This window comes from Electrona antarctica (genome assembly GCF_951216825.1).
Source record: "Electrona antarctica genome assembly, chromosome: 10".
NCBI classification, from domain to species: Eukaryota; Metazoa; Chordata; class Actinopteri; order Myctophiformes; family Myctophidae; genus Electrona; species Electrona antarctica.
The window spans coordinates 52,417,779-52,430,704 of NC_136791.1; the positions used below are offsets into that span (position 1 = coordinate 52,417,779).

A 12,926-nucleotide genomic window follows, 5' to 3' on the forward strand; every position below is an offset into this window, starting at 1 on the left:
GTATTTTGCATTTTAATATTGGTACTGGAAAGTGCACTGTTTATTGATTTGTTTCCCCACACACAAAGGAAAAAAAAAAAAGGAAGGGAAGAGGAGTGGGGGATTTGGTGATTTGTGATTGATTTGTGATTGATGCTCAGTGACTGATTGTAAACTTGTTATTGAGAGGGATGATAACTTGAAGGGGAGATGTCAAGGTATGTTGAAGGACAGACCTTGCAACCAATAGGAATGCTCTGACGTCATTGACTAGAGCCAGTGTTGTATGAAGTCAAGTGTGGTTGAGCGGTCACGCCAGACACACACACATGTTATAGCCTAAGCTGTTGCTGTTCTATGATCTATCCTGTCTGTTGTTCTTATAATAAACCGGGACTCCTGTGGGGTTACTGAAGCAAAGCCAACGCGTTCGTATCTTCGTATACTTGACAGTCTTGTTACCCATGCGCCTACTACAGCTTTCTCTGGAGTCGACATGCAGATGCATAATTAACATAACGGCAATATGGACGAAGGAAAGTTTTATATCGTTTACAAACTTGCGCGGCTAACAGCCCTTTTAGCTAACAGCCCTTAAAACAAACAATAATAGTGAGCTAGGCTATAATCGAAAGTGAAAGTTCAGGCAGCAGCACATAATTGCCGGGGAACGACCACGCAGTCTTCTAGAGTCTCACAAATCAGCCTGAATCCGTGTGGATTGGAAAAGACAGACCCTGCCTGGACTGGACGCCCTGCTTTATTTCATCTTGACGTTCACTTATTTGCAAGGTAGCCTATCTATGCATTTATTGAGTGGTCAGATTTTGATTGAATACTTTATTATTATTAACAGTTTGCAGAAAGAAGCAAAGGAAATTACAGTTCAATACAAGGTCTGCTTTTTTGACAACCCTGCAAGAAAGCCTATAGGCTTGTTTCCATTGGGGTCCATTGAGGATGACTGCCTATTTACTTTTATTGTCTCCACCAGGCCGAAGGCATGGGGAGAGAGTATGTTTTGCACTCCGTCCGTGTGTGTGTGTCCGTCCGTCCGTCCTTCTGTCCGTCTGTTACCAGCTAATCTCCGGCACCGTTAACCCAGTCGATGCCAAACTTTGCACACACACTCCCTGGATGCCAACGATGAACCTCTGCCCCACATTTTTTTTAAATATGTTTGTACTGTACAGTATCACAATCACATACATGTATTGTTAGTAGCCTAGCCTAAGTAAAAATGTTATGACAATAACTATAGTCATGTTAGTATAGCTGCAAAATGCAGCAAAATGAAGTATAAGCGTTATTATAAACTGCCTGGCACGTCTGTGGGTTGACTGGTTTTAGTAACCGCGGGCACTGCTTACTCTATGGGGCACTGTCACTGGACACAATATGTATATATCTTCTTCCAAGCCAGAATGAATGCTACAGAATGAATGCTACAAAATGAATGATTTAAGCCTATATGGGTTGCAACATACATGTTCAGTTTCAAGTTTCACCTATATAACATCAGTATTATATTGTTGTGAAAATGATGAATGTTAGTGAAGTTTATTCTTGAATCATATGATTCGGTTCCCGCATTCCGTCCTGATCAGGACAGGAGGATCATGACCCTCAACTCAAGGATTGTTTGTCAAAAAATACATTTAAAGTGAAAGTAGACGCTGAAGTGAAATGCTGCATTTATAAGAAACGAGGCGGGTTCTGGTAACCACACAACTACCAGTTGCCATGTCTGCTTATAATAAGCGACTTTTGAGCTTGTTTTTCTGTAAAGTTTCTTGTAAATATTGGTTTGATTGATTGATTGATTGATTGATTGACAAATTTATTAACAAATTACAGTACAGTACATTTCAGCACAACTCAATACAAAACTGTTAACTGTGGACGACACCTAAAGTATTACACTTGTTTACAATAGGGCCCACCATGTTCAATTCATCATAACATTAGAGACTGAGGGTCTGATCGAGGGTAGCTACTGGGACGTAAATCGGGACTTGATCACCCCGGCTGGGTCACCCGAGTGAGGGGTATGATGTTCGCGAGACCCGAAACCCCGATGACCTTGGGATACATCACTGAGGATACGTCCCAGTTGCATCCATGCGATGTATTTTCGTTCTGAGACGTACAAATATACTCTTCTATATAGCCAAAAACAAGAAATCATCATAGGAGGTAAAAAAAACCCCATATACAATGAGGGGAAAAACGGGTGGATGGGGGATTCATGTTTTACGGGGGCCAGTTTCGAATTGCAGCCGTCCATAGGTGTCCTTTGAGAGTGGTTTTGAAGGAGTCAAGGGATTCGCATGTCTTAATGACTGTTGGTAGGGCGTTCCACATTTTGGTGAGCGAAATTAATTTGGTAGGTGGTTGGTAGGCTATTTGGTAGTTGCAGGTCGCTTAATTGTTGCTTATTTGGGCTTTTGTTTTAATGTTGTTTAAAACAGTGGTTCTCAAACTCTCATTTTCATGTAAGTGTTCAAGGACCCCCAACTTATTGTATTTGACCACAGACCCCCTATCAAAAATGATATTTTGTGCCCGGCACACCCATACCAGATTTGTGTTGTTGAAACGTTTCAAAAAATCACACATTGTGAAGTAAGTGTTGCAACTCCGTGTGGGGGTCCAGACCAACAGGAACGCACCCAGGGTGCCGGCCCGATTCCGGTGAGCCGCCCCGCATCCGAAACGGTTGAGAAATGACAGAGTTACCGTGTGGAGGTCCCTCTACTGTACCCTCCACTGTACTGTACTGTCACTGTACTGTACTGGCACACCCGAAATCACCATATATACAGTTAATATGTGCGTGTGTTTGTGTGTGTGTGTTAGGTTGCGCACATGTGGTGAAAAACAACCATGCTGTTTTCGTGCTCAGACGCACCCAGCCAGCCAGCCACCCACCCACCCACACACTATAGTCACTTAAGGAAGTGGTTGCACCACTTAAAAAATATACAAAATATTTTGCTTTTTTTTTTTAATTATTTGAAAATGCTTATTTCTCTCGCAAAATCTGGCGACACTGACAACTATTCTTGTGGGGCAACAGTCTGGCTTGTAAGACAGGTTCTAGTACTTAAAGGACAGGTTCATGTTTTCTGTTGTTAATAGAGAAAGTAAAAGATGAGTGTTACTTTTTCTTCATTTGCTTCTTTCTTTCGTTTTAGGGATTTTAGCGTTTTTTGACTGGGGGGCGGGGGCATTCGAGCTAGCCTGGCTAATAAGCCAGACTCAAATCACACTGTCGTGTGCAGGCAATTTTGTTTTGCCAACGACTGATTCGGTCTGGCTTATTAGCCAGGCTACATTCGAGCATGGGGCTAAATATGTATTTTTGAGTGGTGCAACCACTCCAAGGAACAGCAATGTCCGTGTTCACCTATGTGACCATAGACATAATACGTAGACACCCTTTCCGGCTCTGAGGCGCGTGTCACCATTGAAGGCACAATTTTCCCGACATTCCTTGCAAAGCATTAGCGGAAGCTTGTCGAGACATGGCTTATACTGAGGCCAACATTATAGCTGTTCACAAGTATCAATATGTGTTTATGAATTAGTTACAGGAGCCATTGAGCAATAATACAGTTTGGTCTGGATTAAGCCTCATTTTGGTGGGGTTTAGCCTCTTACTTCATACTTCATGCATAAACGAAAATAGTATAAACGATAGATGAACTAACAATAGATGAACTTGCTGATAAAAAAAGAATGATCGGGGCTACAGTGAATGATACAGTTTTCGTCATATTAATGACTCATTGTATAATATTTTATTTACACCATGAACAACAAGGGTTATGACATTTAAATGGGGATTAGGGATGACCTTGTCCATACAATATGCCAGTGATGTGGGATCATTTAGAACTCCTAATTATGAATGTTTGAACTACTGGTTATGTGCATGGGTATATTGGGAATAGCCTTAGATCTAACATTATGTTCAAAGTATTTTGGACATATTGAGTTGGGGGGTGATTTATTTTTTCACGCTGTTTTTTCACTCTCTAGCCTAACAAACTTAAAATGTTATAATCCTTATCAAGAAAAGTATGGGTTAATTGTGTTAACATTTGGTGTAGTATTATACACAATGGTAGTGTTTAGAATATATAGTGTGAATTATGTAATGTCATTGACAGCTTTACCCCACCATATTACAGTATTTACCACTACATGGATTTTACACAATGCCATTTTTGAAACATTGAACATCCTTTTTGATATAGTAGATATTGTCCACCAAAGATTGAATTTCTGAATTTCAGTTTTTGTTGAACCCCCATATGACCATATTTATATATATAAATCACTGTAGGCCTAAACAATAACATCTGTAACATATAAGATACAGGCTTTTGAAATACTATTTGGCGTAGGATTTAATCTAAATGCCTCTGTTCATATAGTGCAAGTTTTACTTTTGTTTCTAAAAACGTTGGAGGTTTAAATTCTGAAGATGCATTGGATAATCACGTTACAGTTTTTAGTATGCATAGTATGACCAGTATGAACCGTGTAGATACCCTTTTTCTTACACTGTAAGGATAAGTATATGCATAGTATATGCATCATGTACAGTGTAGATACCCTGAATAACAGGTTTCTGATACTGTAAGAATGAGTTTAGCTACTTTCTTTTTCAAAATAAAAATAAATAGAAGAAATAATAGTAGAAATAGTAGAATAGTAGAAAAAAGAATTCAAGAATAATTGACCTTTAGCGCTGTACCTTTTGAGATACAGCGCTTTGAAAATCCTGTTATAATGGAGGCTCATTATTGAGCTGGATTTAAAAATCACATAGCTGGTGGGGACGGAGGCTACAAATACTGTACAGTATCGTTGTACTAGATTGTACTACACCAGATACCAGAGAGGATATAATTAAGATACCTGTATATAAGATAATAATAATAAGATAATCCAATAAGTAACATTGGTTTTATAATACATACATACATAAAAATATAGTATAATAATAAATAATACATTTGGATGCATCCTGCTCTGTATACAATATATAATACAATTCTAAATGAAATGTGTTTCAGTATACCTGACTGTATTGTTGTATGTTATTGGTGATCAGACTCGCATCGCAGACATCACAAACAACCCCCACACAAACAACTATCTTTCTTTCACTACAGATCATGGCCTCCGTGGTTGGAACATGTGTGCTGCTTTTGGCCATCGTACCTGTCAGTGCAGGTAATGATTGCTTTTTGTCCTGAACTCCAGAATTCCAATCTGACATTTTACTGTTTGACATGTTGCTGTTAGTTGACTTGACGATATTTTTTTTCTTTCTTTCTTTGTTATATCTCACTCTACAGCCTCCTTTGTAAAGGTAGACTGTACATCTGAAAACCTTGGTCAATATGGCCAGGATTCTGTCCTTAGATGTGGCATCAATCCTACAGAAGAAGCATCAGATGCAATGATCACATATGTGAAATGGAAGAAAACAGGGGAAAACAAAACATTAGTTGTTTTTGGCAAAGATCATCCGAATGAACCACGTTTTCGGTTTTCTGTGGAAAGCTTGACTGGCACAAGCAGGGATGTGTCCCTGTTGGTCAGCAACACTCAGATTAATGACGGTGGAGAGTATGAATGCACAGTGAAGACAGACAGTGGTTCAAAAGACACCATCAAAACCAACCTCAGTGTCACAGGTGAGAGCCCCATATTGACCATATTCACACAGTGGCCACTTTGCTTTTTCACATCATAATGGGGGTGGAGGGTGGTTATAAATTGTCACTGTTGTCTTTAATGTCCTCATGCCTTTTCTCTTTGCAGCCAAATATAGTGCACCAGTAATCATAGCAGAGAAGGACACAGACACTTCTCTGATTTGTAACTCTGAGGATGGTTACCCAAAAGGTACAATTCAATGGTTCGATCAGGAGGGAAAAAAACACACCAGCATCTCTCAACAGGAGGAGCCTAAACCGATGGATGATAAGCGCTTTAACGTCCTCACCAGTAAACTGACTTTGAAGAACTCAGCTTCCTCCCAGTACACATGCCAAGTGTACAACGCCAATGGAGTCAAAGAAGGAGAGACTACATTTAATCTATCCCCCAAAAGTATGTTTTTATTGGATTGTTCTGGGTTTGATAGCTTGACACTGTCTTTATGCTATAGTACAGTGTCATAGGACAGGAGGTAGATTCGTTTATTTTGGACACAAAGGTTACATTTAATATAATTCAACTGAAATAGGTGTGATGGCACTTCATGGGTTATAGGTAATCTCCAACCCGTGACAAACTGCAGCCCTATATGTATTTACATCCAACAGTTTGCCAAATAACTTTTCTTAGATGAATGTTTTGATTAACCATTAACCATATCATGATCTGTTAACACTAGTGCAAGCTGTGTACAGCCTACCTGTACCAGGTGCTCATTTTGTGGTCATGTTTTTGTTCTTGAATATTTGTATGCAGTGGTGGAAAAAGTACACTTTTTTTTAGTTGGTTTTAAAAGTACCAATACTGAAATGTAGAAATAGTGGAAGTGGAAGTCCAGTGTTCAAGATTGAGTAACATACAAAAGTATTGGCATCAAAATACTTAAGGTACTCAATATGTACTCAAGATTCACAAGATTTCAAATGTCTAAAATGTATAAAAAACCCTTGGAACATAGCAGATCTACCAGCTCACAACACGTTGCATTCACGTTGTGAGCCTATTTTCAGATAACCCTAAGTTTATAGGGCTGAAGTGGTTAATTCATGTTTTGTAATAATAATCAAAATCAACTAAATAAGTTTTGGAAATTTGAAATAGTCACAAGTTACTATCCACCAGTACTTATGCATTTCAAATGGACAATTGGACATTGCTGTGTCCTCACTCCTCAGTGTTAGAGAGAGAGAGAGAGAGAGAGAGAGAGAGAGAGAGATATGTCTGTCTTCTACAAAACAAAACAGGAAAACAACGTATAATTCCTGCCAGAGGCGTATATACAATAAGGCGCCAAATCCATTTTCTGCCTGGCCAAAATCCATAAAATGAGAAAAAAGAGAGGACAAAAACAAGACCTGAGAGCTACAGTATTAGTGGACAGCTGATTGGCCGTTGCGGTAACACGCAACCCTCAATCACCCATTGGAATGTAAATGCATGCCTTTCAGCCTGTATCCTACTTGTCTGGCAGGTATATCTTTTTACCTAAAAACCTAAAACAGCTTTTAAACATTTTCAGGCTATGAGGGAGTCCACAAGATGGTCCAGTATGGAAAGGTTGCTGCGTCCAATATAGTAGCTCCTGTCGTGGTCATTGGTTCATTGATTGTAGGACTCCTGATAGTATTGCTGTGGAGGAAAAGGCAGTCTGGTAAGCACACAAACACATCTCTGTTTGGTTATTGGTGGTATGTGTGCTGAAGTGATGTGATACAGTATGTGTCCTTAAAGAAAATATCAATCTTACGGAAGTACATATAATACGGTAACAGGTCCGCTCGCCCCTTTTCCATCTCGCCCCACTACTCTACCTAGCTGTAAATAACAAACATAATTCATTTTTGTGATTATTTAAAAGGTATTATCATATTAATTTATCATTGTTAAGTTCACTCTGTATATCCACGGGCATAACAGCATGATGATGCCATTACAAAACATGGGCTACATGGAAGAAATGTTATTAATAAAACGAAACTAACTGCTAGAAGGTCATAAATTAACTTAATTAAGCAGTCACCGTCTCTGTGACATGTTGTTCTTTCTAAATTTTACAGAGTATAGAGATCGACTACTATGCAATCAAATACATCAGTATACAAGATAATTTCAGATTTCAGAGAGGGAGATAAATACTAAATTAACTGTTAACTACATTTTAAAAAATCGCAGGGGGGGCGAGTTGGTAAAGGGGCGAGCAGTCTCGTATTCTAAAGTCAACCAAAGAGCAATTTACAGTATATCTCTATTTTGAATGGGCACCTGTGGCAGGGGATATGCAGCATACTGTACATGCGCATGTTTTCTATAAAGTCCCTGAGTTTACGCTGAGGCATAATTGTAGGTTAAATTAGAAGATGCATACAATATCTTGAAACCTGTAGTATCGGGTGATTGTTGGTTGCACTGCATGCACTTTGCATGCTCTCAACAGACTACAGGGAAGTAAATTAAAGGAGACTTTGACAATGTATTTAGCTGTTGAATACTTTTGCTGTTGAAGTCCAGTATCGGGAAGTGACAAACACCATAGTAACGTACACGCCAATGCATTTTATACGTCTCGAATTCGCATCCCGGCCAACGCTTATATGCCTTTTCTCGTGAGTTCATTCAAACGTATCTTCAATGCCCCTCCATGTAATTTATGACACAGCCTCAGTTTGTTACTACTAATATACTATATACCATACTTTTCAGTGTACAGCATTGACTGCATATATTCAAATATATTGGCAGACGATTTGCAATATTTAAACTTATCATCATTCACTATTAAAACTGTTTCTGTACTATAATGTTACTGTACCATTTACAAAGGCATTTAGTAGATGCTCTTAATCCAGAGAAATTTACAATTACAATACTTACAAGACTTGCAAGACTTACTTGAAATACATACATCCAACGCAAAGAGACAGTTTAAACTTTAGTGGCTCAGTAATAATACGATCATAGATAAACCTATCATCAGTCTAAACAGTATAATACAAAACGTAATAATCTGTAGGCCTATATTACTATACAAACCATAGGATGCCAGGTAAACAAATGAACATAGCATCTGAATAACTAAATTACATTTTAACCTTTGCATGAGACTGATATTTGTGGTACTGTATACTGACCATACAGTATTGAGTAACATATTCAACTGCTATGTAAAATCACACTGGTGATCATGTGTAGTAAAGAAGTACAGTTGAGTCCTCATATAAACCGTAAATTCCTCAGTGTTTGTTTAACTCACAGGTCCATAAATGTTATTATGGGATAACTCTTATATGGACTCTTAGCATTTTGCTAGTAGCAGGGGTCTAGTACAGTGTTTCCCAACCTGTGTGCCGCGGCACTTTACTGTGCCGTTTGATGTGTCCAGGTGTGCCGCCTGATTTGACCGAAAATAACACTAACCCTCCCCCGAAAGCAATATCATAGCTACTGGGCTGCAGGCTTCCTATTGTTGCGTCGTTGTTGTTGTATACTATATACTAGACTCTAGTATATAGTTTCAGTCGAGCAGATGCATGTCAGGACAGGCCAGGCATATTTATCAATGCGCACGACTGACACAGTTCCCATGGCTATATGAGTAAATGAGTAGCTTACAGTTACAAGAACAAACGTCAATACGGTAAAAATCATTAAATCCAACCCTGAATTCAGAATCGTATACTTACGTTACACCTTTGACTTTCTGCGCAGATGGTTTCAAATATAAGGGGAAAGTATGCGTTGTCACTGTTTTTTTTAATAACAATGGATCTCACAGCCAATTGGCTACAAATACAAGTTCAAACTCAATTGATTTGTTACAGGTGGCCATACACCAATTGACCAAGATGAAGAGAAGGCAAACTGGCAAGGTGGTGAGGCTGCAGCAGGAGGTGAGCTCCTGATGTTTTCTTCTGCTGTTCCTATGGTGACAATCATTTTACAGATTTGTTTACAATTCTATATAATTGTATGATACATCTTTCTCTATAGGCAAGACATGTGAACATAGTGAAGAAACAAACACACTGGAGGAAGAACGATGTCAAGCGATGATTCTCTTATCGGCAGCTCCAACAAATTAACACATGTTATCACATTAACCCATACGTATGTTGATCAATATGGGTATTTCTCACACTCCTCTCACCAAGATGTGTGCAACCAAAACACTGTTACTGAACCTTTTCAACTCTAAAGAGAAACGTATAAAAATATTATGAAGGAACAAAAAAAGGATGAAATGATGAAATTAGCTGATCCACAAGCCTTTACATCTGCTATATATATCATTGATTTAGGACTATGTAACAGCGTCATAAATCAGCAAAAATCAAAGCGACAGACACGGAAGAGAAATACACAGGTACATACTGTAAGAGTCTCTAGCTGTAAGGTGTGTAAAGCAGATAATGCAATGTAAGCCTTACACACCTTTAAGGTGTGTCAAGCTTTTTAGATAGTAGATATAGAAGCATTACACTATCACTGAGGCTGTTGATACGTACCCTGTGCTACAACTGCTGCTGCGACGACTCCCTAACTCAGGAGGGCATGGGTGTGATCTATAGCATGTGTATATGTACAGTAATATATGAAATGTACTACCACAGCCTATTCTAGGGCCACCCCCATTCTACCAATAGACCACAGAAGTAGCACCACTATTTCTTTATTTCACATTTCACATCTTTTGAAATATTTTACTTTATTTTTAACGTGTTCTGGGTTTGAAATATTTTATTTGCAACATTTTCTGGGTACTATTGCACAAGTTCAATTATTGCACCACTACAGGCTACACTATACGTCACGGCCATTTCACTTACTAGGAAATGTGGAAGTGATTATTTGGAAATGTGGAAGTTAAGTAGAGTTAACAGATACATTTCATCAGCCATTGTGTAACACTGTTATTCAATTTTGGCACCAAATGAGAAATCTATATATATATACGCCTTAAGGCCTATATGCTCAATTGCTCATGCAGGTTGTTGGGGTGGGTGGGAGAGGGTGAGCAAGCTATCTGTGTATGAATGTATCTGTATACTTGTATTGTATGTATCTATGTCTTTGTTTTTATGGGACCCCCTCGAGAATGAGATGCTGCCAAGGGGCTATCCCTTCAATACAAATCTGAATGTGAAATATTTTTGGCTTCATTCTTAATTACTGTAGAATAGCACTTTTATCAGGTTTAGGGTATGTCTGCATGGCTTTACTGAAACACTGTAGAGTAGCCAATAGAAACCTATTGAGGCCTTCTTACTTCCTTATGGTCATGAAGAAGTATGACTGTAAACATCCAACGCCTTCACAGAGCCAGTGTAATAATAGAGAGTGTGTTTTGGTAAATATTTGATATCAACACTGAGCAAAGGTTTATCTGATAAGAGGTGAAAAAAATAAATGATTAACCTTTTGATGAAGGCAGTGCTCAAGTGTATATGTTATTGTCCTTTTAGAATCTGTTTCTTTTGTTTTAGTATTTTTGTACTGTGAATTGAATTTAAAATGTGGCTATAGACGCAATTCATACTGTTTTTATTTACGGTTTTTATAGGTAACACGGTAGGCATTTAAAATAAAGATTTGAATGATAACAATAAAGTTCATTTTTCTTGCTTTGGTTTGGGTAAAACATTCAGATGACCATATTCATATTTTTATACCTTTCCAGTCACCCTCCCACATCAACTGAAAGAGGCTTGCTGTCTATAGAATTGGCTTACATAAAATATTGAAGATTATTTATACCTAATGAGTTTGTTTCATATGACAGAAAAGGACCAAATGATCAGTTTATTAAGTAAGATGAGTTTGTTATGTGGAAATGCATATGGAAAGTGGGGACGGAGTGGAGATGGAGTGATACACGGATATTGAATATCCCCAAAATATTTGACTCTTAACATGCAAACAAATTGAAATAAGGTTGACTTTATACTTTATACTTGGCTTTCCCTTTTTTCTGATTTTGATTCTGGAAAGTTATGCAAATTTGGGCATATCTTCCTATATTAATGACTCATTTGCATATATAAATGTACAATTTCAGAAAAATTGTAATACAATAAATCATTGTCTTCATTTGGGTTATAAGTAATCAACTGCATGGGGAAGTTTGGTGATAACTATATTAATTAAAATGTGTCATCCTATTCACCTATCATGTAGTTGAAAATAACAAAATGTGTGATAAATATGAAAAGGTACTCCTGTGGAATGGTTATATCAATCATACATGAATTGACTTATATTGGCCCTATAGGCCTATAAACAATTTTGCCCAAGCACTCATTTCGAATACTGGACAACTCACCCCGGTGAGTTGTCTTCACTTTCTGACATGTCGGGGTGAGTTGTCTGTACTTTCCGCTGGGGCGAGTTGGGCGAGAAAGTACGGACAGCTCACCCCGAAAGTCCAGACAACTCACCCCGGTGAGTTGTCTTCACTTTCTGACATTGCGGCGTGAGTTGTCTGTACTTTCCTATGCTATCATGCCTTGACTTAATTATACGTATATATTATTGTAGAAATTGTTGTTGTTGTTGTAAAGTTCTGAAAATAGACTACTTCAATATCCAATAGGAATTATGTCACCATTAGTTCTAAATTCACGCCTTTTTTCCATTACTGGATACATTTTTCCCTTTATTTATTTAGTTCTTTATATGATGACTTCCTGTTTTCATTTCATAGAAGTGTATATCTTTACGTCTGTAAATGTTCTGATAAATTTAAACCGAAAGACCCTAATGTAAACAAGTCTTAGTGCTTTTTGGTCTGCTTTTGTTTGAAATGTACCCTAGTGTGAAATAACATCATAATAATGTATGATCAATCAATCACAGTTCTAATATTCAGTAAAGTATTATTGTGCAATATTCAGTAAAGTATATAAAAGAGCTCAAAGGCTACATATTCAGTCAGACAACTCACCCCGAAAGTGAAGACAACTCACCCCGAAAGTGGCCGAAAGTGAAGACATCTCACCCCTGGTGAGTTGTCTTCACGTTCGGGGTGAGTTGTCCTGACAACTCACCAAAAGAGGCAAAAGGGGTGAGTTGTCTTGTTACCGCTGAATTAAACTGCGTTCGCGTTTGCACAATTTACTGTGTAAAATAACCTTACTCTCACTATACACTAAAAGGGAAGATAAGGACATTTTAACACGATGTGGCAGAATTCCCCAAATCATTATTTTACTGAA

At 38.1% G+C, this 12,926-nt stretch overlaps 1 protein-coding gene across 1 annotated transcript; it reads left to right on the plus strand.

Annotated features, from left to right (window-relative positions):
* Window positions 1-376: 376 nt before the first annotated feature.
* Window positions 377-11,276, plus strand: LOC306931706 (putative butyrophilin subfamily 2 member A3). The gene is made up of 7 exons (XM_079513273.1): window positions 377-771; window positions 5,166-5,226; window positions 5,352-5,693; window positions 5,821-6,111; window positions 7,238-7,369; window positions 9,537-9,605; window positions 9,706-11,276. The coding sequence occupies exons 2-7, from the start codon at window positions 5,169-5,171 to the stop codon at window positions 9,795-9,797; spliced, it is 984 nt and encodes a 327-aa protein (XP_079369399.1). The 5' UTR covers window positions 377-771; window positions 5,166-5,168; the 3' UTR covers window positions 9,798-11,276.
* The last annotated feature ends 1,650 nt before the right edge of the window (window positions 11,277-12,926 follow it).